This window comes from Falco biarmicus, chromosome 12, assembly GCF_023638135.1.
Source record: "Falco biarmicus isolate bFalBia1 chromosome 12, bFalBia1.pri, whole genome shotgun sequence".
Classification (NCBI taxonomy): Eukaryota; Metazoa; Chordata; class Aves; order Falconiformes; family Falconidae; genus Falco; species Falco biarmicus.
Genome location: NC_079299.1, coordinates 21,874,501 through 21,899,464, shown reverse-complemented (window position 1 = coordinate 21,899,464; position 24,964 = coordinate 21,874,501). Strand labels below are relative to the sequence as shown.

Here is a 24,964-nt window from a genome sequence, read left to right as displayed (position 1 = left end):
CTGTTCCTATCTTGTTACTCCCAAACTTACATGCTAATTCAGTCTCATACTAAGGCATCTTTTCTACCAAAAAAATTATGCTACACCATTTTTCTGGTAAAATTGAACTATGTAATAGAAACTATTTAAAAAATAGGGGGTTTTTTGTTGTTTTTGTTATAAACATTGTGCCTAAATTTTGATACACCTCAGCACTCAACAACACAGTACAGAATACTCTGAAAGAGAATTAAATCATAGTTTAGTTCCATGTATACTGGCAAAGCCAAAATTTTATTTTTTTTTTTAAGCTAAGCTGGAAAATTTGTGTGGGTCCCCCAATACTGGTTTTTACAGTGTAGGCAAGACTGACTTTTGTGACTCAACTAACAGTGTTTTTTTAATTAGATCACATCCTTAAGGAAAAATGTTACTAAAACATCTGAAAATATAAAATGTATTGGGCTTTTCGAGGAAAAGGTGTATATAAAACTATGCAAATAAAATAACAAAGGTGGCAGTATTGCTTGGGAAGCCGTGTCTAATAGAAGGGAAGCTTAGAAGTTCTAGCTTCAGTAGTTCACAAGCCACTTATGTCTGTTCTTTGGGAAAGGTGTATTAATAATTTTCATAAAAAATGCTTGGCATCCAAGAATCTAGGGTGTCTTCTGCATCAACTAAAATCACAATACTAGCCTTTAATTGAAAAAAATTATTCCTGTGTCTGTCTGTGCTGTGCTTTTTCTAACTATTGTTTAGGGAGTATAAGGTGGGAGCATCTGTACTACAGCTGCTGTTCAAACAGAGCAATGACTTTACTGTAGACAAAACAGTTGGCACAATCATTTACTTTATTTGTTTATGAAGGGCCAGAAATAAGGCGGCTTTATATTCTTTTGAAGTGGGAAGATTTCCTTTATTTTCTTGAGATTTTCAAAAATATGTTTGTCCACAGGGTATTTCATAAACTAGGTTAAACAACTATCCAGCAACTTTTTTTTATTTTATGACATGAGGAAGAAGGAGATTCTTCTTTCTGTACATCATTTCTTGGGATTGTTAGGTTTGATATGAAAGTATTTAGTAATAGTTTCCACAAAGATGCCTTGATATATTTACTTGAACTTGTTGGATTTATTAGTAAGTGTGTAGAGGACAAACTGTTTTCTTTTTAAATAATTGCAAATGGAATCTATTCTTTTCCCCTGATTTTCCTAATGACTAGTTTTGATATCTTTTTTTGTCTTCAGCTGTTAGATATAGGATTAAATACATCTGTTTTTAAACCAAATTCTGTAACAAGAAGTTCTTTTAATTAGCTTAATTCAAAGTTAGCGTTTGCTCAGTGTTCATTACATTAAATTTTTTAAAATGCCTGTAAGGAAGTATATAGAAAAAGAGAATCTAGCCATTTTCTGTCTTTGATCTGAGAACCAGTACTTTCAAGCATTGATACTTACCCTTTTCTCTGAGCTATTTATTGCTTAAACAAAGACTGACAGCAAAGCTCAGTCTATAATATGTAAATCCTTGTGGAAAAATAGTGCCAAAAAACTGTGAAAAAACTGGGTCCAGGCAGCTGCGTCACAAGGTTTGACCACTTTGGGCTGGGGTGCCAGGAGATTTGAGACAGATGTTTTCAGACATGCCGCATGCCTAAAACATTTCCAGGGGTCGAGCTACAAATAGTGACTTAATAAATGCAGAAACAGGAAAAGTATGCAGGAGGACACAAGAGTTTATTCACCCCTAGGTGCACAGCCAGCCTCTTTACATTACATCTGCCTGTCAGGGTTGGCTATTTAAGCTGTCATGCCCTTGGTATTGCTCTTTGTCTGCCTGTGAATAAAGTGCAGCATTGTGATTACTAATCCTACTCCAGTGACTTGACTTTAAATGTGGTTTTGGAGCGGATCCCGGAGTTCTGTTTGCTAAGCTTCCTACTCCTGTTTCAGAGACACCACTGGAGATCTATGAGAGAGAGCACTGCAGACTGCCCTCCTCCTGTAGACCTGTCGCCTTTTTCTCCCCCCACCCCGCCTTTTTTTTCCCAAAACTTTTTGAAGGAAATCAATGGATACCAAAGTGATCTGTTTATTTTTCTTTTTTTCTTTGCCTCCACTGACAGTGGGAAATCACACTGGTCGCATCAAAGTGGTCTTTACACCCAGCATCTGTAAAGTGACTTGTACCAAAGGCAACTGTCAGAACAACTGTGAGAAGGGAAATACCACCACCCTCATCAGTGAAAACGGCCATGCTGCTGACACTCTGACAGCCACTAACTTCAGAGTAGGTAAGTACCCTGAAACTGTATTTGTCCTTAGCTGTCCTCTTTTGACTAAGAGGGAGGAGATGTTTTGTTATTAATACCAGTTGTGCATCTGTTACTCTTTGTTTGGAGGGCTGTGCTGAGTAGGAACCATTGTATGTTAGACAAGCTTTCTGGTATCCTTCGGAAATGTTCCCAAAAGTTTTTGTGTCATACGAAAAAACTCCCATATTTTTCATCTGAATTTTCAGCTGCGAGGCTGTAATGTGCTAAGCTGAAGCTTTTGGTAAATTTCATCCCTCAGAGTTTGTGTAGATAAACAGAGAAAATGTCAGATTCCACAAAATGTTCTGTTTCCTCTTTTTGCTTGTTGTATAGGTATCAAATGCTCATAAAATATAGCTAACACCGTGAATCTGTCTAAAAAATTTTTTCAGGAGTTCCTTAAGACTACAAAGTTTTTAAAAAATACATCAGCTTAAAACTTCTTCTTGCTGCTGAGAGTAATTCAGTTTTCTTGTTTGTAATTTTTAGAAAAAAATACTGTTATGTCCAATTGAAGTTATTGAAGCCAGTCATTTATTTGTTAAAGTCTATTCTTTCTGCTTGCTCCATAAGAGTATCAGCAGTATGCCAGTCTAAACCCTACAACTGCTTGACTGTGTTGAAACAAATCCTGAAAGCTGGCTAGAATAATGATTAGCATATTTTAACTGTACACTATGTGATGTTGTTAGGAATTTGTGTGCAAGTATTAGTCTTCTAAGCTGAGAAATATGGATATATGGATGCATACCCAAGCACTTTTAAATTTGTTGTTTCACATTAAGATATCTTTAACTGCTCTTGGAAAGTATTTTGTCGCTATTTTGAAAATATCATAGTATTATTTTCTGTAAAAATTTTTAATTTTGCCAATTTTTACTGAAAGAATGCTATATATGAACATTGTAATTTTAGTCTCTATCTAGTATAAACATGAAGTCAGGCAGTGCTGAGGCTGGCCAATACTGCCCTTTTTAAAATGCACTATACTTCAGCCTCTGAGGGGGGAAAAAAGCTATTCCAAATCATTCTTCTTTTGATCCAGACAGACAATACAAAAAGCAGTTCCCTCTCTTAACAGTCCTACTAAACTATCAAACTGTGTGTGAAAGCTGTTGAAATTAGTAACACATTCCTTGTTAATATGCACGTTTATAAAAATAAATGTTTTGGACTAATGATAAAAGAAGTGTTTTAAAAGAGCAATAGAGCACACTGGGTTTGTTTATGGTTGTTCTGAGGCATTAAAAAAGAAAAAGGCTGTGTAAAGGAATAGTAGATTAAATACTTTCAACTTGTGTTTACTGTCAATACAGATTTTTACCAATGTTTTGGCAAGAATTACAGCTAAGTAAGTTTTTTGTTTGATTTTCTGACTACTGTGAAAGGGTAGGGTTATTCTCCCCCCTTTCATTTGACCTGATTTTTTTTACTGAAATTATGAAATGCTGAGAACAGGCAGTCGTGTAATTTGTCTGCTATGTAAATCTGTGCTGTAACATGACCTTCTCTCAAATACTTGAAAACTTGGAGAGTGGAAATTGACCTGTGAAGACGTGTTCCACACCTTCCTTCCTGGCCTCAAGCCATGTAGCTCATGATGCACTGTGTACAATAGGCTGCTAGAAATATTCTACAAAAGCAGCCTATAATAGTATTTGATAGAAAGATAAGGGAGTGTTATGTTTAAAAATTGTATAAAACCAAGTTGCTACACATGTATAGAGATTTTTAACCTGCCTGTAGCTATTACCTTTAAAAGACCAAAAGCATTCACCACAGCTCAAAGTATTGTCATTTTTACAGAAGAGGAATAAGGAAGAGGTCTAAACTGTGCGTTTGTGGCTTTCTGGTTAAAAATAAAAATGCTGAGTGAACTTAACTTCTTAATAGCCGGAGAGGAGAGATCCTACACCTGTAGACTGAGTTCTTTCACTTACCACAGATTTTCAGGAGCTTTTGAATCAGGGTTTAAAATATGTACTGCTGAAATACTTCTTATATCTGTCCTCTGACTAGTGCCTCCCATTACCTTAGGCTTGTCTTGATAGAGATGCCTCCTGATACATAAAGCAGAAGTAATTTGGTCTTCTGAGATCATTTATTTTTGTTATATTTTTGACATCTGTATTATGTTTTACTTGTGTGTTTTGCTTTTAAAAGCAAAGTTGTTTACTGTTTATCCAAAATGTGTGGAAATTCTTATTCTGATCATTTGATACTTCACGAGTGCAACCATGAAACAGAATGTCATGTCAGAAAATACGTACTTAAAGCAATGAACAGCATTTTTTCAATGTGGCTTTTTTAAAGTATTTGTTCTTCCTAAAAGATAAATTCACATGCCCTATTTGGAAAACAGACTCCTATTACTAATAATAGAAACCTACTATGAGTGGGGAAATTAGGAAACTGCTCTAGGGTTGTTAGATCTAAATGCATTTCTGTAGCAAGAGCAGCATTCTAGTAGAAAAGATTTAATTTAGATTCTCTGATTGACAGATTGCAGTTAGCATCACTCCGCTTTGTTCTTAATAATCCATTATTTCTAACAATGAACCAGAGTAAAATTCTGTGTTTGTTTTTAAGTTTGTACTGAATTTCTAAACATTTTTTCTTTACAGAGAGAATAATTGCAGTGCCTGTACTAAAGCTGCTCAATTTTTTCCATAGGTTATTTCAGATTCTTAAAATTTGCTCAGTTTGTCATTTCAGCTGAAACTTGGTACCAGTGAGTCCAGGCAAGGAACAAACCTTCTTTCCTTAAAATTTTATAAGTTATGGATAAGTCATTAAAAACAAAAACCCACAACAAGAAACAGATTGGGGGAAATGTAACTTTTCAGGTAGCTGAAATTTTGGCTGCTGTCATGAAGAGCTCTAGCATTTCAATTGAATGTGATGAAAGCTTGGTATTTAAAAGGAAGGATCTCCTTGATTGCCAGTCTGCTTCAGTGAAATTTTGGGGTTTTTTTGCAGTGTCATTTTGTGAATAGGGTATGTTGCACAGTTAAACTAACCAACCTCCAATATTTCATTGGCTTGGAGAATGAAAGCATTTAATCTGAGTGGAAACTTCTGCTGAATAGATGATTCTCATTATTCTATTGGATTGATGCATGTGCAGTTTGTATGGTATTTCAGTCCTGATATATCTGTAGAGGCTTGTAAAACAGAGTCAATATATGTGCATAGGGAAGGATGTATATAGTATAACATATGAGGTTTCTGTCTCCTTCACTGTTAAACTTACATAGTGATGTGTCCTGTTTCTCCTCAAAATTATTCCACATTCCAGAATACCTATTTTTTAAATTAATCTTCTCTCTGTAAAGAGTGGGAGGACAGTGACTAACTTGTAACTGTAAATTGAAGCAGTAAAGAATTAGGAAATGCCTAAACTAATGTTCTTCAAGCTCTTCAAGTTTTTTCCCTATTGGGCATATGTGTTTAATTATAGATTTACATTCTATTTTTTCCACAGGATCCCTGCCTCATTCATTGCACAGGAATGACAGAACTTAGTAAAGGAAGCAGTCATTTAATATTAGGTTTATATTCACTGTTCATTTGCAGCCCTGGGTCTCATTTAAAGCAGTTCATTCAAACTGTTATAAATGAGAAGTTAAAAAGAGTTGCATGCTGTTCAGTGGAAGTGCATATCTTTCTGTAGGAAACTTCTGCCTGAGCACTTGGCAGTATCTGTGTCAAACAGGGAAATAGAATCATAGAATGGTTTGGTTTGGAAGGGACCTTAAAGATCATCTAGCTCCAGCCCCTCTGCCATGGGCAGCCATGGGCAGGGACACCTTCCACCAGCCCAGGCTGCTCCAAGCCCCATCCAGCCTGGCCTTGAACGCTGCCAGGGATGGAGCAGCCACAGCTTCTCTGGGCAGCCTGTTCCAGTGTCTCACCAACATCATGATGAAGTAGTTCTTCCTTATATTTAATCTAAATCTACCCTCTTTCAGTTTAAAGCCATTCCCACTTGTTCTATCGCTACAGGCCCTTGTTAAAAGTCCCTCTCAAGCTTTCTGGTAGGCCCCCATTAGGTATTGGAAGGCTGCTAGGGTGTCCCCAGAGCCTTCTCTTCTCAAGGCTGAGCAACCCCAGCTCTCTGTCTGTCTTCACAGAGAGATGCCTCAGCCCTCTGATCATCTTTGTGGCCTTCCTCTGGACTCGCTGCAACAGATCCATGCCTGGCTTATGTTGGGGGCCCTGGAGCTGAACACAGTATTCCACGTGGGGTCTCACAAGAGTGGAGCAGAGATAATCACCTCTCGACCTTGCTGGCCATGCTTCTTTTAATGCAGCCCGGGATATGGTTGGCTTTCTGGGCTGCAAGCGCATGTTGCCGAGTCATGTTGAGCTTCTCATCCACCAGCACCCCCAAGTCGTCCTCCTCAGGGCTGCTTTCAATTCATTCTCCTCCCAGTCTGTATTTGTGCTTGGGATTGCCCTGACCCAGGTGCAGGACCTTGCACTTGGCCTTGTTGATCTTCATGGGTTTGTATGGTCCACTTCTCAAGGCTGTCAAGGTCCCTGTAGATGGCATCTATTTCCTTCAACGTGCTGACCACACGACACAGCTTGGTGTAGTCTGCAAACTTTCTGACAGTGCACTCAATCCAAGTGTCCGTAATGCTGGCAAAGATGTTAAATAGTGCTGGTCCCAATACTGACCCCCCATTCTGCAGATGAAGATGAAGGAGAGTTTGAGAATCTTTTCCCAAGACCATAGGAGACGATTGTGTTAGGAGTGGTGATAGAATTGTAGCTTTGCTACTCCCTTTATTTCACTCTTCGATGTTCATCAGTATCTTAACATTCCTTTCTCCTTTTCTTCTGATCCCTTTTCATACAGCCTGCCCAGTTGTCTTGCCTCCTGGCTTTGCTGTGCACAGCCATAGTTTACTTAGGCCATTACTGGGGATGAGGGAATATTTTGTTGTGTGCTTTTCCTTGGAAGAAGGGCAGAGTTTTAGGAACCATTTATTTATTGTTTCATTCAATTTGAGTGAAAGTTAGTGTTTCTCCTACAGCTTCACTGGTCTTTGTAAGGAATTGTTGTGAGGTTGAGAATGATGTCAGATGTGTCTGCTGTGGCCTGCAGTCCATGTGAGCCAATCTTCCTTGTTACTTGTGAGACTAAGAATAAGAATGCTTATCCATTCTCCTTTCTTCTCTTCTCATCTATTCCCTCTGGTCCTATATTAACATGTTAATAAGGATTTGCCAGACATCACTTGGTAACATGATGTCATGGTGTCCAAAGTGAAAAATGTATCTGGTCATTCAAATTTTGAAGGACCAGATACATTTATGGAATCATAAATTTTAAAACTTTCAGCATGGATCACAATGATCTGCATATCCTTCTACCCTGTTGCAGTAGTGCTCAAATTATTTTGCCTAATGAATTTTGGCACTTTCCTTGTTGGAATTTTGTATCAAAATTTTTTCCTGTTTTACTGTGTTGACTGTGTACAAAATGTTTTTGGATAATTGAGGTTGTCCAGAAGTTTCTAATTATGTATAGACAGAAACTTCCAAGAAGCAGCATAAACATTTTGCTCAAATTGTATTTGGTCTTCCTTTGAAAGTAAGGAAAGAAAATTTGACCAGTACATTTTAAAACAATAGGTTATTCAAAGGGAATTTAGTAAAAAGACTCTCTATGTAATTATTGTACTAATAGAATTTGCTATCAAGGAAAAGGTCTAGAAAGCATATTTAGAACTGTGAAAATATAAAGCAGTTACTTTACAAAAAGTATATAAAATGTGTGAATTTTATTCCAAGATACGTGATCATGAATTTCTGTCAATGCTGTAGAAGCTAGCATTGTTTTTTATTCAAGCACTTCTGTTTTTATCAAAGAATTGAGTTGGTTAAAAATGGCAATGACCTCTAAGCAAGCCAGCACATTTTTATCTGTAGTTTGTGTATGACAGAAAACCTGAGATGAATGAATAGTATTTTCTTGCTCCCATTTGCTATGTAATAAAGTTGTTGTTTCTTTGCTCTGTGTGATACATACTATGTGTATCCTACTACATTTAAGAGGTACTGTAAGACTATGATGTTTGAAGAAGATTTTTCAATATCATTTGGTATGAAAAGGAATTTACTGTATGTAATATTGGAGCACAAATTTGATGGCATATAAAGGCATATAAAAGACCAACAGTTTGTAGAAGTGTTCGTGTAGATTTGTGAGAATTTATGGACTCCTCTGGCAGCTTGTGATGCGTAAACTGTTGAGTTTTCAACCTGTTGTATTTTGTTCCTTGTTTTGTTGTACCGAGTCTAGTAAGATGCTAGGATGGCAACATGTTAGGAGAGATATTTTCTTACTACTTGGTGAATGGTGTCAGCCTGGGTAGATGACCTATCATGTCTGATCTATGTAAATTGTGCCCCAGCGAAACACTGTTCCTGTGGTTTTGACTGAGACTTAGCAGATGTACATGTAGGTTCTCGAATGGAGGATTTGAAATGATTACAAATGTCATGCGAAGACTTATGAGTTCCTTTTGATAACATAACTGAGGAGAATTGATTATTTTTTTTGTAAATGCTTTGGTTTTCAACCTGATTATGTTCCATCAGACAGCCTAATTGATGAGGAGTTTATTTCTGGAATAACTGCTTAGCTCAAAGACACCATATGATAATGTATAGTCTTTTTTTAGTAGTGTATTCTCTGTGGGTAAGAGTGAAGTGTTACTTGGAAATATCCTGTGTTTTGCACTTGAACTTGCCATAGTACCATCCTTTTCTGAAGTAGTTACAGTGTAAAAACCTTGCTATTCCCCCAGTATTATCAACTCAGTCCTTTGTCTCTGTGGTGGCTACCTTGTAGCCTTATTTGGTAAAAGTTTTATTTTTATGATTCCTGCAGTAATTCTAACTTCTGCCTTGTCAAGCTTTATTGTTTTATGTTTTTTATTTTTTTTGCTGCCAGATTAAATATTTTTTCTTTTAACAAGCACTGGCAGACGCTTGAAAATATCAGAATTCTCGGACAACTTGGTTAAGAGATTAACTTTTTAAACTTTCTGCAACAGTAGTCAAGGAAGTTGGTCATTCAGAGTGTGTGTGTCTGTCTCAGGAAAGGATCAGGACTTTAGAATTTATTCACTGCTTTAGCTGGTAATTTGAAATTTAATCTCTATAAATGATGACCATGCTTGAAATATGTATTCATGCAGCAACATTGTAACAGCTGTAGCAAAATGAGGGCCAAGTATTTTTCCTCAGACACTGAACTGAGTGGCTAAAATAGAAAGCAGGACAAATATTGGTGGAACTAATTTATGAATTGTTTACATCCTCTGCCTTTATAGAAGATACTAGGAAAAAGGTGTTTCCCAGCCTGAAGAGCCAATGCAAAACAATGTGGGAGGAACCACTTACTGTGAGCATCGATTTACCCTTTATTTCTTTTTTCCAGTCTCTCTTTGTTCTCTGAAGAAAATGTGAGCAGGCAAGAGAATGGATTAATTTTCTTACAATCCCGGTAGTATAGTATAGGCTTTCCTAATCTGAACCACTAATAGATTAAAATACCCTGTAATGTAAATGTGCCACTCAGTAGTCTGATCAGTACTCAGGGTTTTAATACTTTTTCAATTATTGGCCACCTATACTCAAATTACAAAGGAAAATTACATATTAACTATTTTGTTGTTGGTTTTGATATCCACATCTGTTCAGAAGGAATGCTTTCTTTCCTCCATGTATTTATCAGTACTTGTCATCAACAAATAGTTCTGGTTTCCACCATACAGCTTAATGTATCTGCGAGCATTTCTTAAAATAATTATTCAAATTTGACATCTTTCCCTCTGATTCTAATGGAGGCCAGATGCTAATTTAAAGAAAATAGATTCTTCAGCCACATGATTTTAATGAGGTTGAACTTAGACAAGCCTGTAAGCAACTCATTTCCACTCCCTTGCTCACCTTAAGGGCTTCAGACCATCCTGCAAAGCAGCAGTCCATCTGCTCTCAAAGCACTCACCAAACTGTATATTCTAGAGAACCCAGTTCTTGGATGTGCAGTCATAGGAAAAACCACAAATGGAAATGATACAAAATCCACACCTGCAGCCATTCAAAAACACATGGAGTATGCTTCCCTCAAAGTTAAAGCAAAACAGAACACAGTTAAAATGCATAATGCTTTATTTTACTGTATATGGTTTTAATTTATAGGGATTAGTTTATGTACATCTGACTTGAAGTACTGTAAAAAGAGAACTAAGAATGCATTTATTTGAATGATTACATTGTTGCATATTCAAATAAACACACTACCTTGTACAGCTATAATTTTGTTATTGCTAAACCAAATGTCTTTGCACATACCTCACTGAAGATCAAGTATATGCCAAGTTTGGCTTAAAAAAGAAGAAAGTTGCCTTTGAATTATGCAAGCACAGAGGAGTCTGACAAATTTCTTTACTGGTTAAAATATGGCATTTATCATGAATAGATTTCTTAGCAGATGGGGTTGTATTTAATGTGTCCTTTTGGACATAACACAATCAGAAGGAAGTGAGGAGCTATCACTGCTCTACCGATTGCAGTCTTCTGCCATTCAGCCTCTCTACTGTCTATTCTGCTTTTGTTTATTCTGCTCCAGATAATTCCCCTGTCTCTGCACAGTGTAGCCTATATATAGATATAACTTTCACCTATCCATTCCACCTATAATTAGTTCTTAGATTTGAGTATCGCTGTAATTAGAGGTCTGTTTTGTAACATAGAGGCACAGACATTTCTGGATCTTTCTTTTGGAACATGAACTATCTCTTCATTACACACACACTTAAATTCTTATCTATTCATTAAAAATATGAACTGTTAAAAGGGAACTAACTATGAACTTTCAACCAGGGATTTACAAATGTGAATCATGTTAAAGTCCGTGGGAATTGTGAACTTTGGTTTTTTTACAAACCTCTTAAAAACTCTTGAGGGATGCCAGTCAATTAATAGAAGGAAAATTGGGTATTTGCTGCTTGCGCAGGAAGGGACTTGAGTTTTAAGAAACCCAGTTACAGAGAGTATTTCTCATCTGTATTTTATTCAGCCATATACTTCATTAATTTGTCATGTTGGTTGTATTTCTAGTTTAACTTAAAGATAAGCTGAGCTATGAAATCAAATTTTTATATTTGTTATTCAGATACTTCAAGTTTTAGGGAACTTTTAGCAACTTTTCATGTCATAATTTAGGAACATGAGTTGTCTCACTTTCCCTGAGAGGCAACGGTCAAACTTTTTTGATCACACATCTCTATCAGTACAGTATTTTTGACCACGCACTCCCAATATATGTATGTTTACTTATTTATAGATTATATACATATACTACTGTATATATCATATGTACATTATAAAACATAAAAAATAGAAATTAGAAATGAGTAGGAGAAAGGTGAAGTAGACTTTCTTTTGAAGATTTATTTATTAATGGTACAAACCATCTTTCTTTCCCGCATCCCAGTAGATTGTCTTGCATACCACCTGGGGTGAGCACACCCTGCGTTGGAGACTGGTGGTATGGGGAACCAAAGGAGACCAGCTTTGTAACATAAGCTGTAATATTACCTTTCTTCAGTTAGTGTGTGTCCATTGTGTTGCTCTTATTTATTGTCTCATTATGTTAAATTCAGTGTGTTGTTACGTGTATATTGTAGGTGCTAGAAGACCTTTTTTCAATCTAATCAGAAGTTATGTAAGTCCAAGCCTGCCTGTTGTGACAATGGGGGCTAAAGGGTTTTTTTTGTACTTGCATACATTTCAGTGCACAGGGCCAGGTACAGCACTGCAGTAGTACACATCTCAGGGGAGCTGGGGGCATGGTTTAATTGTTTGGAACTGGACATGACCAGTCACAGTGCATACTGCAACAATTTATACAGCTATTAAGTGTTGTTAAAAGAACCACAATGAGAAGTGTTGAAGTTGTGTGGGTTTTTAAATGGATTTCCAACTGTACATTCTCTGCAGAATAACCTTTATCCTTCCTACTCATTAGCAGTGACTGTGCTCCTTTCCTGCTTCAGAACTCTAGGCTTTGCGTCTCTTGCTTTTCACTAGTCTCCTATGACCTAATTTATTACTCAAACTCTGAATAATATCCTTCCCAATATTCTCATATTGTGTCACCTCCTTAAGGTCAACTCCCTAGAAAACTTTCCAATTTCTTGTGATGTAGCCAGTGCCAGAAAATCTTAGATAGCTTATGTTTTTCATGTTTTTTAACTAGTCCAAGGTCTCTATTATGAGCTATTATTTGTATGTTAATCGTTATCCACTTGAAAGAATCTATTCCTACTTTATTCTTCTTGTGAACTTTTTCACACAAAAATGAGCACTGTGGTAATGTTACAATAATGAGAAAGCAATCTCCTGATGTTTGGAAATAATGGAAATTTTTGTAATGACTGCAGTTTTTGTGGCTTTTCTTTTTCTATTCTAAACAATTTTGTTATTGGAGGATGTCTTGTGGTATGGAATGCAGTGGATGAGTGTTCATTGACCCTTCGGATCTAAGGTTAGGGGTTCATGTCACTCACCAAATTGTACTGAGGTGCCTGAGTCAGGTGCCAAGTAGTCAGTGGCGAGAGACACCTTTATGGCAGGCTGGCCTGTGGGTGGCCTGAGTGGCCTGCTGGGTGAGCCTCTCCACTGACAGAGTGGGAAACCTCATGTAACAATACTCTTAACTTAGATGGCTCAAGGAGGCACAAAAGGTTAAGTGGGATGAATCTCAGCTTAAATATCTGTTATAGGGTTGCCAGAAATGGTAAGGGTGCTGATGTCCCTGGCCAGTGTCAGCTTTGCTGCCTCTGTGGTCTTTAGAGCCTTTGTGTAACAAAGGTGTGACCCATTGCTTAAATGTTTCTCAGGACACACTGCCATTTTGTCTGATGGTAACCAAGTAGTCTGATGTCTAAGAGCAGCTCTTTTCTCTGCCTTACACTACTGGGTGTTACTACTTTTTTATTCCATGCAAGAGTCCAGTATGTTTTTTGGAAACAGCCTAACAAGAGAAGGTGTCAAGGCAGAGGATCAGTTAAATGACTTCATCAGATTGCAGCATCAAGTTACACATTAATCCTGTAGTTCTTAAAGGTGGGTAATGCTGCCTAGCTAACAGGAGAAGGGAAGAGTACAGCCTAGAAGGAGCCTGTAGCAATGACGCTTGTTGTTCATTGTTACCTGTCCTGTTGAATTCTTGTTCTGTCTATTGAAAACATATACAGCATTAATACATGTTAATAATATGCATGCTCAGGCACATGTGTGCTATAGAGAGGAGTGAGTCTTCAAAGCACCAGGAACATAGGAATGCTTGGTTTCCATCAGACACTGGGCACCCTCATTTTGGTCTTCCCACTTTGACAGTGACAATTAGTAAGTTATTCAACACTGTTTAAAATGATACCTGTAAAGTCTTTATACTGCAACATACTATTTTGCAATCTCTTTTAGTTTTGTATTCTGCAGGAAATTGTTTTAAGAATGATGGCTTTTAAAAAGTGTTGCTAACTTATTACACTTTCAAACCCAGCCTTCCCTAGAGACTTTATTTCAGTTGCATATGTCTTTTACAGAGGAAGATTAATATTGACACACTAGAAATCTGAAGAAATGCCTGAAGTAGCTTTTCTGTATGTGTTAACGTCATTATCAAAGGTCTGACACTGGTTATTTGTAATGCATTAATTCCTGATAAACAGCACCTGTGGTGTTTTTTTATTAGTATACTGATTATAGGCTTATCTCTTGTGTTATACTCAACGTATCAATGTCAGCTATAATAAAATCAGTAGATTCACCAAATATGATCAGCGTAGGAGCAAGTCATCCCTTGATACTCTCTGTCCCCTTGCCTCTAAAAATAGTTGTGAGTAGTCTCCGATACTGAGAATATTAGAAGCAGATTTAGCAAAGAGCAACTGTGAGCATCATGCCTGTTAGCCAGAAACCTCCTGCCAATCATTTCTCAACTACCATAATTTTTGCTATACCCTTTTAATGTTGACTAATCACAGCTTTTGGCCATTTTCCATGACAAAGCATGCCTTTTATTTTTCTGATAGCATCTGAATATTCTAATATTGTTTTTCAGGTATCCCATTCTTCCCACACTGTAACACTTTAAATAGCTTTTTGACAGCCGTTTGGTTAGATGGTGATCATTTCAGTCACTTACACATAGGCCTGTGGTTGCATTTGGTATGTCTGAGGATAGCTGGCTTATCACGTGAGCTTGGAAAGCTGTGATACAGGTGCTGTGAGACTCCCGTGCCCTTTGGACCCACATTAAGGGATGGGTGAAACACCTGGAGGCATATCAGATGTCTCTTGGTTGACTTTGTGTATGCATCTTCAAGTCACAAACATCCAACTTCTCTTCCTGAGGTGTTTTAAAGTACAGAGTTTAAAACTGAGGAAGATGTATGAGTAGTACAGTGAAATTATGTGCATGTTCTGGATTTCTTGCTGATCATGATCCTCATTCGACAAATCTTTATTTCTCTAAAATGTATTGCAGCCTTGTGCTTTATGATCTGAGCCTGCTCCCCAGTTTTCAGTATCAGGTTCTGCCATAGTTGACAAGGTAAACTCCATTAAAGAATGACTGATACCCCACTACTGATATGCTTTTATATTGCAAAACTGACACATAGTGGGGCAAGCATGTGGACTGAGACAGTTTAAATGTCAGCATCTACACAAGATGCATGTTGAAATTTACGTTACAGGCAACAGAGACCTAGAAATTTGTTCAACTCTAATACACAGAGAACTAAGGTAATACCTACTTGACACTTTTTTTCTTGGATGGGATCTCGCAGCTTTCCATCCCCAGTGAAGACAGCATCCCTGCCCCTTTTTCATAAGTAGACAGTTCTTCTTTTCTAGTGTATATCTATTACACTTGCTGCACCTTATTTGCAGTGAGTTGACACTACCATTAAGTAATGTTAATCACTAAACAGCCTTTCAGCAGATCACATAAATCTCAATTACTTGTGGAGATGATAATCCCCCAAGCTGAACCTGTATTTACCTGCTGAGTTAGAGAATAAATTTTAAATGGAAGTTTGCTATTGGGAGATAGGAAAATGTAAAATACCTGAAGATTTAGGTGATCTGATCTATGTGATGCTTTCTTCTATTTGTCTTCCTTGGTAATTGCCATGTAGTGCTGCATTAAGTAGCATCAGAGACATTCCTCCAGTTAGGCTTTAAGGTACTCTGTGATATGTTAAAAGTTTGGTGCTGATAGTGGTACGTGGAGGAGTTTGAGAAGAACTAGTGAAATACAATTTCCTTTAAAAAGATACTTTTCCAAAATCGTGAGAACAACAGTGAAAACATTAAAAAATAGTGAGACTGCATTCTAGCACTGGGCTTTCTTTTTTTTAGTGTTCCCTTTCTGTTTATTTTAAATGCATTATTCTAGATCTGTAACAGAATTTAAAAAAAAAAAGCTCCTGTAGTTCCTGGTTTTGGAACCATTTTGTCGATGTGTATAGTGCAAGGAAAATGCATGTTTATCTATGAAAAAGTGTAAGAAGTTTATTTTGTAAAACTATGACTGCAGCCTGAAAATGGTTATGGCTACAACAGACACATAGTATGTCTGTGAGGGGTTTTTTGTCACAAATGTAAACAAGCAGCAACTTTAAAATAACCGAACTGATAAATCATCTAATATGATGACAGTTATTGAGATTCCTTAGTGCAATGTGTGTCTTTTTTTTTTTTTTTTTTTTTTTTTTTGAAAGAGAAGGCTGTTTGGGAATTTATTTTTTTTCTGTTGAGAGGAAGAATCCTTCTAGAGCAAGAAAAATTCCCTAGGATTCTTGGCAGCATATTTTAAAGTGTAAAATCATGCCTGTCCCAGATGGCTTTAGTGACTACTACTTGCTCTTCTACTCGGTGATTCTCAAATCTACTGAGTTCAGTCATGAGACTAGGTTCAAGCTAAGAACAGTACTTTGAATCTAGTCTTCAAAGCTACCTGCATTTTTCTCTAAATCTTCATATATGATTTTTCTTCAGTAAGAATTCTTTGACAAGCAAAAATTAAAAGTAGAATTGATTAGGAGAAAAAAAAATATGGAAAAGCATGAAAAGATTGGAATTACTTTTGGAAGTGTTCAGTCATGGTTCAGCAATGAAGGAGGATGACACCAACATGATCTTGTAATGATCAGTGGGACATGAGAGGATCACTGATGACAAGTGGAAGTGGGAAAAATAGTGAGTAGTATAAATTAGAAGTTATTTAATATAGAAAGTTGGCAAGTATAGCTAAAGAATTCACAGAAAAATATTCCAGGGTAGACACTAAATAATATGAGAAGACACCCAGTAGTGGGGAGAACACATATGACACACACATTTATGAAATGATTACTGCTGATAGCCATTGAATCCTTCTACTTTTATTCTATTTTCTTTGTGTGTGGAAACAATCTGTCCAATGTATGTCTGTTACACAGAAATGCCTGATTACTTTCTGGACTGGTAGTAACTCTTCATCTTGAATTTCAAGGTAGAAATACTGGTTAGAGACTGTTTCAGAGTATGTGTAGGTACCATCTAGTATGAGAGCTGTTAAATTCAAGATGGTGATCTTAATAAAAGGGCTGGAAGCATGAAATGTTGTGCTTTTCTGAGAAGGATACAATGTTCTTTCCTCTTCTTTAAACATGTAGGTCCATGTTGGATCAACAAAAACTAGATTTCAAAAACATTTATCAATTTCGCAGTCTGAGATATCTCTTAAGTAGCCTTCTGGTTACATTTGTGAGCCTTTTAAGCAAAGGAAATGAGAATCTCATCCTTAACAACATTTAGTCCATCTCAGAAAGGGCTCAGACATCCCATTTTTACGGCATGTCCTTGGAGATGGGCAAACAAATGCTGTGTTACACCATCGGCAGGAGATGGAGGCTAAAAGTCTTTTCCCCTTAATTGTCTTGCCTGGATTCCTCACACTGAAATATGGGTATTTTATCTGTTCTGTCATGATATAATACAATGAGGGATGCATTTCTAGGACAGTTTATCTTCTCCCTAAACCAATCAATTTTTAAAAGCCCCATGTTCTCAGAATGTTCAGGGTGTTCTTTGTAGCTAAAAGGGGAAAAAATAATTTAAAGACTCATGTATCCTTGTTAGTACTTTCTGGATAAAGAAGTTTTAGATAAAAGGAAGATGCATACATTTGTATGTGATGTACACAGATTTCCTTACTCTGGGATATTTTGGAGGCAGCCTGCTGCTTTGGTCTTCTAGACAGAGTTGAATGTGGTTGCAATTGGGTTAAAGTGGAGTAAAGACATGTTGTTACTTGAATGTGATTCATTCTCTTGCTCAAGAATTACTTATTAGTTGACTTCATCCTTGGATTCCAATGTTTGCTTACAACTTTAACATCAACAGTCTTGAAATGTCATGTGCGCTCAACTGCAAACCAACAAAATGACCCCTGCCATGTATCTTAGCATGAATATTGTTTTGCGGGAGGGGGAGATGTTGATAAGTGATTGTATATAATTCCCGAGAGGTCATTATTCTACATTTATCCCTAGTGTTGTAGGTTTTTTAAAAATAATTTTAACAGTGCAAGTGCAGCAAAATAATATTATTTGCAGAAAATAACATTTATATGCAGAAAAGATTGTATTCTGGAAGTGTTAAATTCAGAAGAGTTAAACTTGTTTCAGGACAGTTCTTTGTGGCTAAATCTCTTGATTTTCTTTGAGAGTTTTCTGGTATGTTTTTTGTTGTTTGGTTTGGTTGTTTGGTTTGGGTTTTGTCTTTTTCTTTTTTTTTTTTTTTTTTTTTTTTTTCTTTTCAGAAAATATGCATGATCCGAGCAGGAACAACACCACAAAAATTCCTTGTGTGGATAAACAACAGCACTTATGATCCCATTCCCAAGTGGCTGTGCATTACTTTGTTAAAGTTCCCTTCATAATAATAGTTTAAAAATATAAGACAAATTCTAATGAGGACAGTGACCATGTTAGTTCACAATAGCTAAGAACCCAGTTTAGTAGCTGCATATCTTTTTCTTATCATACCATTAGGTTTGAGGTAGGTTCTTGTTTGAAATTTTTCCCTGCAGTGTTGCAGATCTTTGAGGAAGTATCTAAAGTGCCTTCAGTATCATGTTCTGTTTTTTAGGAAGATTTCTATTAATGTGTTGCAGTATTCAGAGTAAAAAAAAAAAAAAAAGAACTTTGTTATATTTACGCATCTGCTGATAAGCAGCATGAAGGTGAGAGTATAAAGGACATTCAAGATAGTTTCTCTGTATGTTTCTGGTCAGAAGTCTGGCATAATGGAACATACCACCTTGAATGGCATAAAGTAGGTTTTTTCCACTTCTGAACATTTTTTACTTGCGTTTTTTCTTTCTCTCTGAACAAATATGAATGTTAATACACCCACTGAAGTGGCTAGTGGGATTTTTTTTTTTTTCCCACAAGATTAAGACTTGGTAGTTCATATGCAAGGGAACGTGAATAACAGCTTTGAATTTGTTAGGTTGATGTTAGTTGTAACTACAGAAGAACAGAATGAGAATCCAAGCCCTGGAAGTATATAAATAAACTAGATTTTGGTGTTCTTATTCACAAATGCTATTGATCAAGTCTGATAAAAATAATAAAGAAAAATACTCTGAAGTAAAGATGTTCTTTTATGTATGCCCCTTACCTATACTGTTCTATTCTATATACTGTCTATCATTCCTAATTTACAGTTAGTTGCTGTAAAAAATATTACATGTTTAAATTTCAGGGGAATCTATATTTGTGTAAGATAATCTTAAACTACTTAAACTAGTAATAAACCAAATGAAACTATTTCCTATACAATAGACTTACTGTTGATTTCAAAGATAAACTCTTTCATTGTATTTTTTACTTTGTATCATTTTTGGTATACTTAACTGAGAAAGCGTGCAGTTGTACCCTCCTTTCCTGTACTGATTTTCCAGCAACACACTTTTACAAACATCTTTCAAAATATGATTGGATGTTATTAAGCATATTACAGGATCTGAATTTATCAAGTTTTTGCCTTATACTTAAGCCATTGTTTATGCATGAGATTGCATTCAACAAAGGAAACCAGAGGAGAGCCTCAAAACATTTTTCCCTTCTTGTTGAATACTAGAGATTTCGTTAAAAAGTTTTGTGACGGGGAGGCTCATCCCAACACAATACTGCCATTTGTCACACACCCTGACTGCTCTCTCAGCGGTAGCAGTGAGTAGCCATTTCTACAGGATTGCTTCTGTCTGGAACCAAATCTGGTGCTGTCCTCACGGTTTGGATCAGTGAATAGCAGTGGTAGGTAACAAGGGATTTGTGGGTAGTAACTAGGCTATTCACATCAGCAGGGTATCACTTTCCTGTTTTCTGTGGTGAGCAGAAAAGAGCATTTTTCATCTGCTGCTGGAGCTCTCAACATCAGATTTACTTTTAAAAATTGTGTTTGGTTATTGCAATAGAATGTTTCTCTTCAAAGTTGTGAAAAATACAAACATTAGGATAAATTCAGAGGTGAATGTAGTAGTGTTATAATATTAAATCAAGGCTGCTTAAAGCTTCGCTTCTTTTCTTCCTCTGCTTCCCCAAACATAAGTTTGTAATATCAATGTTATCTTAATCTTACCTAAAAAAAATTAAAAAATAATAATTTGCTTACTTAATTTGCAACTTCTTTGCATAATACCTCTGAATTACAACAGGAATCTGAGGAGAAAACTGTTTAGGATGAAGTAGTTAGAAAAGTGAGGGACAACAAGACAGACATGGGGGGGGCGGGGGGAGGTGGGGGAACGAGGAAGAGTCTAAACTGGAGGATAGCATTATTACTGTAGCTCATGCCTCTGTGCCTGTTGTGAGTTATTGTTAGAGTTTCTGCATTAGAAAATAGAAATGTTTGGAGCAATTGCACAGACCTTTATATTGCACCTCTGGGCTTCAGCTTTTACCTAAAATGTGTGGTGTTTAGAGACACTACATTACAGGAATGTTGCATGTGGCAGTGCTTCCCCTCAGTGAATGCCATCTCTTCTTTCCTGTGAAAACCGTGTTTGGTAGAACTGCATGCTGGTCCTTGCACTTTTTGTGAGCTTATTAGCAGCATGGTTGAAAGTTGCCCAAACAGCTGTGGAGCATGTACTAATGCTGGATAACCGTGTAGTGCTCAGGAACAAAATTAATCTGCTGATTTGTAATACATCCAGTAGAAATACTGTAATCTAACAGTTTGAGGTTTTCTTTGGAGAGCCTGTCAATGTAATTGAATAGTGCTTACACTTGAGTAGTTGGTAGCATGTAAGTAGAAAAAGCAAAGAGTGGTGAGGAAAAGTGAGACAGAAACTCGCATGTTCCCTGAGGTGTAAAAGAAGAGGAATTTTGAGAGTCAGATGAGGAATGTTTCAAAACCCATCTTCATTTTCTTCAGCACTGGTTGCAAGAAGGGAGTTTCCATCCATCTTAAGGGCTTGTTTAGGTAAGCGTGGGCTATTTTTTAAGGATTAGGAGAGTTTAAATGCTTGGAATTTGTTTTGTTACATATTGTTTTGATTAAATGAAAACATTCAGACTTGATTAAATTAGTTTATCTGGTGCTGTTCAAGGTTGTTTGAGTATCTTGAAAGCAAATTAGATGATGTAATTACATGGACAAACTGTATCAGTGGTTTCTGAGCTGCTTTGTTGATGATTTCATGCCCTGTTTTTCTGTTTCCAACCCATGGCTGTGGCAGCTTGATCGGGATTCACATTGCAATTCTTTTTTTTCTGTGCATTCAGGCTTTCAGAGACACCTTGTAAGGGGCTTCATGATGCACCTTTTCTGTTTGGCTCATTTTGAACAGTGATACCCACCAAGCTGTGCCAGGCTGGGGGGAATTAAGGCCTTTGGATGCCAGAGAAATCAAAGCTTTTTATTACCAATTAATTGCCCAAGCATGAGAAGACTCGTTAATGTTTGTAATTCCTTAAACCTGTCTCTACATTTCTGAAGGATAGATGTTCATTTATATTAAGAAATCATTAAATTTGTTCAATCATATGTTGGCTAATTCTCACGCGACAGTTGAGAGACTTGGCTTATAACAGACCTGAGTGAAGAATGTGTTGCCTTTTCTAGTCCATTAATACTTTCTTTGTCGTCTTTGTAAGATACCCACATGTGAACTGAAATTTCTTGTCATCTTATGCAGGCCTATCTCCACATTTTTGTAAGGTTCTGAGCAGCTAGAGGGCTTTACGCCATAATGGATATTTTTATTTCCTTTCCCCCCCTACGCCTTTTCAGAGGAAATGGCAACAGCCCAGTGAAAATCAGCCTCCAGTGTACCCTTTGTCTGAATGCCAGCTGTGAACATACGTGCAAACCCAGCATCTTCTAATGGTCTGTCCCAGCTCATGGGTCTGGTTTTTGTCGGGAATGTTCCTTATGCCTCTGGCAGTGTTCAGCCATTCTGTTTAAGTTCTTTAATCTTAATGACAAAACAAAACAAATCAAAAAACTTTCATCAGAAGTTGAGCTGTTCAAATATACTGTGGCTTATATCCTGTTCCTATCTTAAATGGTCCTTTCCCCAGGGTTCTTTGGTCTTTGTTAACCTGAGATTCCCAGAGCCTTGTTGAGGGAAAGGTAGCGTTTCCTTCTTCTGCCTTTTTGGAGGCTTGTGCCCCTTCAGCTCACTTTTCTCAAATGGTCTGTGTAATTCCAACTCTAGTGGTGTGCCTGTGATTTCCAGCACCAGTGTCATAATCAAATGTAGCCCTTCCTCCTGGCTGTAAACTACCTGAGGAAACATCGCAATTACTGTGTATGTGCTTATTATACCTGTATAAAATTATCAGATATTTTATTTCAATGTGTTTCATCCTTTTTTAAGTTTTGTAATATTTACCATTTAAGATGCTAAACTTTTCCATTTATCCTGGTGATCACATTTGCTGTTTTCACATGGCTGAGTATAACTTATAATTGTATATTTCAGAATTTTTAATTTTTTTTACAGTTTTGTATTCTCAGAATAGATTTAATACATTCCCATTTAAAGTTCATTCCTCATACATTAGGCCAGACCTTCAAGAGATGTGAATCAATATATCTGTACATAAATCAGTTGATTGAGTGATTTGCACCACATGATAATGTGGGCAGGTTGGAATTTTTATTTTCTGTTATATGTAAATACTGAGACATTAAACATTCTTGATTGTTTACGTCATACTAGACCTTTCAGTGGCATTTGTTTGCACTTATTTACAGAAGTTATTTGCGTGAATAGCCACAGTAAACAATTATGAAAAGGGACATGAATGAGCTCTTTTCTATTGGTATCTTCCTTCCCGTTGTTTTTAGCACAAACTTTTGTTTGCTTTAAAGCAAAGCTTTTAATGTGCCCATTTGTTACCCAGCTGGCTCTTGCAGAGGAAGGATGCCTGAAGAGTGCCCTGTGATGCAGAGATAGCATGCACAGACATGGTCTTCCAGACACTGACAGCTTTATAGGAACAGGAGCTCAAAAGAAATTAATTTATTTTGGTGGAAATATTGGGTATATTTATATTGTTGTAAAGCTGGGGTTTGTACATTACCTTTTTGCCTCCAGGCTGGAGAGGGTGGAAAGAAAATCTATGGAATAGGCTTCTTGCACTCAAGGAATTTCTCAATGAGACTGCTTCTGTTTGCCTTTGTTTCACTATACTTCTTGCAAACACCAAATTGCTGTCCCCTTAATGGTAATTTACACTATTTCATTGTGCGATGTTCCTTTTGCAGGAAAACCACCTTAGGTTTCAACCTTGCCCAGGCAGATCTTTACAAGTACTTTACAAGTACCTGTATGTTGTTGCTGTTAGAGTAATCCTGCTCATTTGTGGCTGCTCAGGGAGAAATGTTGCCAGCCAGAGATAGCTAGCTGTCATGCTTTAGTTACTTCAGGGGTCAAAAATCCTTTGTTTTGCCCTGAAGTAACAGCCATTCTGTAAGGACATCTTTCATACACTCAGATGAAGTCCCAACAGCATTGGGACCTAAAAAGCGAGGCATGCACTGGCGTGGATAGCCTTCCAAAGTCAACTGGGCCTTTTAGCACAGTGCTACAGCTTGAAGTACTTTCAGTCAGTTTATGCGAAATGAAAATATGAGATAAGACGAGGAAAATATTAAATATACATTTGCAGAGCCGAGTGGAAAAACAGTTCTGGCTGTTTACATTTGTGCGTGGACCTATCTGGCAATCAGGCATCGCTGTTCCAGACCCTGTTAATACAATGTGAGGGTGCTCTGTGATGAGCCAGGCTGATCGCACTGTTTCTTGAGCACTTTTCCTGGGCCAAGTGCATTATGCAGCTGTGTTGGAACTCCTTGGGCTGCTCAATGTCCTACTTTGTCTTCTTGTGACATACAAAACACAGGTTTCTTTTCCAATACTGAAGTTTTATGGCATTATTAATAGCAATAGTCTGTGGTTGTCCAGAGATTACACCACTTGGAATAATAAGCATTAGGTTCCTAATTACCTTGTAGTATCTATGGTTTCTCATTTTTATTGTAACGCTATATAGACTGAGCAATACTAATCCAGCAAAATGCCATAATTACTGTAAACTCTAGATTTTGATTTGTTTATTTTTACAGTCGGAATCTTATCTTAAAGCTGACAAAGGGATACTGTATGCTATTTCTCAAAAAATCTTTGATTTTTGAAAAAATTACCTTTGTTTGTCTTCAACAAAAACTTAGAGTATTTTTCATGTTGTTTTTACATCATTTAGTTCTTGAAAATGTGACAGCTCAGCTAGATTATGGTTGTTTATAAAGTCTCACATCATATTTTTAGAAAGTGCTGAACCCTGCCTATTACTGTTTGTATCTCCGAGTTAAGAAATACTGTTCATTTGATGTTGACATTTTTCATGTTTCATCTGATAATTTATATTGTTGTAAATTTGCAAGCAGTAGCTGGCACACAAGTGATTACCCTTGTCTTTATATTGGGGTTAAAGTATTTTAATACTTTGAAATTTGTCTCTGAAGTAATTTGAGTAGAATTTCTCCATATTATTATGATCTTCATGGGTGGGTATACAAATTATCTGCTTGTATCTGAGATATAAATGTTAAGCAAAAATCTACATACACGGTAAGACATGGTTTTCCAGAGAACCACCAAGGCTTAAAGTAAAAATGGAAAATTTATCCCCAGTATCGTTTGCTCTCTGGTGAGTTTTTTCCCCAGTCTTCCAGGGAAGTGTAGGTGGCCCAAGACTTTTCAGATATGGGAGGCTGACTAAATAAGAATACCTGTACGAAAGTGTGAATAAGAGGTGCAGCCAGGCACCATATTAATTCAATGTCTTGCTTAACAGTGTAATGAAATTAAATAGCTGGGTTTTATTAGGAAAGAATGTGCTTGCCGTGTTTGTCCTGGAGAGAAGATGCAAACCAGGCAGAGGTCAAAAGGAGGGTTTGTCATGGAAAGAAGGTGCGGACCAGAGAGAGGTCACAAGGCGGGGAAGCAAAGCGGTTCTACCACAAGGCAATCAAAAGTGCATATCAGATGTATAGCCATTCCTCAGA

At 37.0% G+C, this 24,964-nt stretch overlaps 1 protein-coding gene across 8 annotated transcripts in view; it reads left to right on the top strand.

Annotated features, from left to right (window-relative positions):
- The window catches only part of LTBP1 (latent transforming growth factor beta binding protein 1), a 216,750-nt gene that overhangs the window by 82,911 nt on the left and 108,875 nt on the right, over positions 1 to 24,964 (top strand). For 6 of the 8 annotated variants that reach the window (XM_056356801.1, XM_056356797.1, XM_056356798.1 and 3 more), the window contains one exon: positions 2,108 to 2,275. In XM_056356801.1, the coding sequence (XP_056212776.1) occupies positions 2,108 to 2,275 (168 nt within the window). Of the gene's footprint in view, positions 1 to 1,827; positions 2,276 to 24,964 lie in introns of those variants that run through there. The other 2 variants (XM_056356802.1, XM_056356803.1) reach the window with 2 other exon arrangements.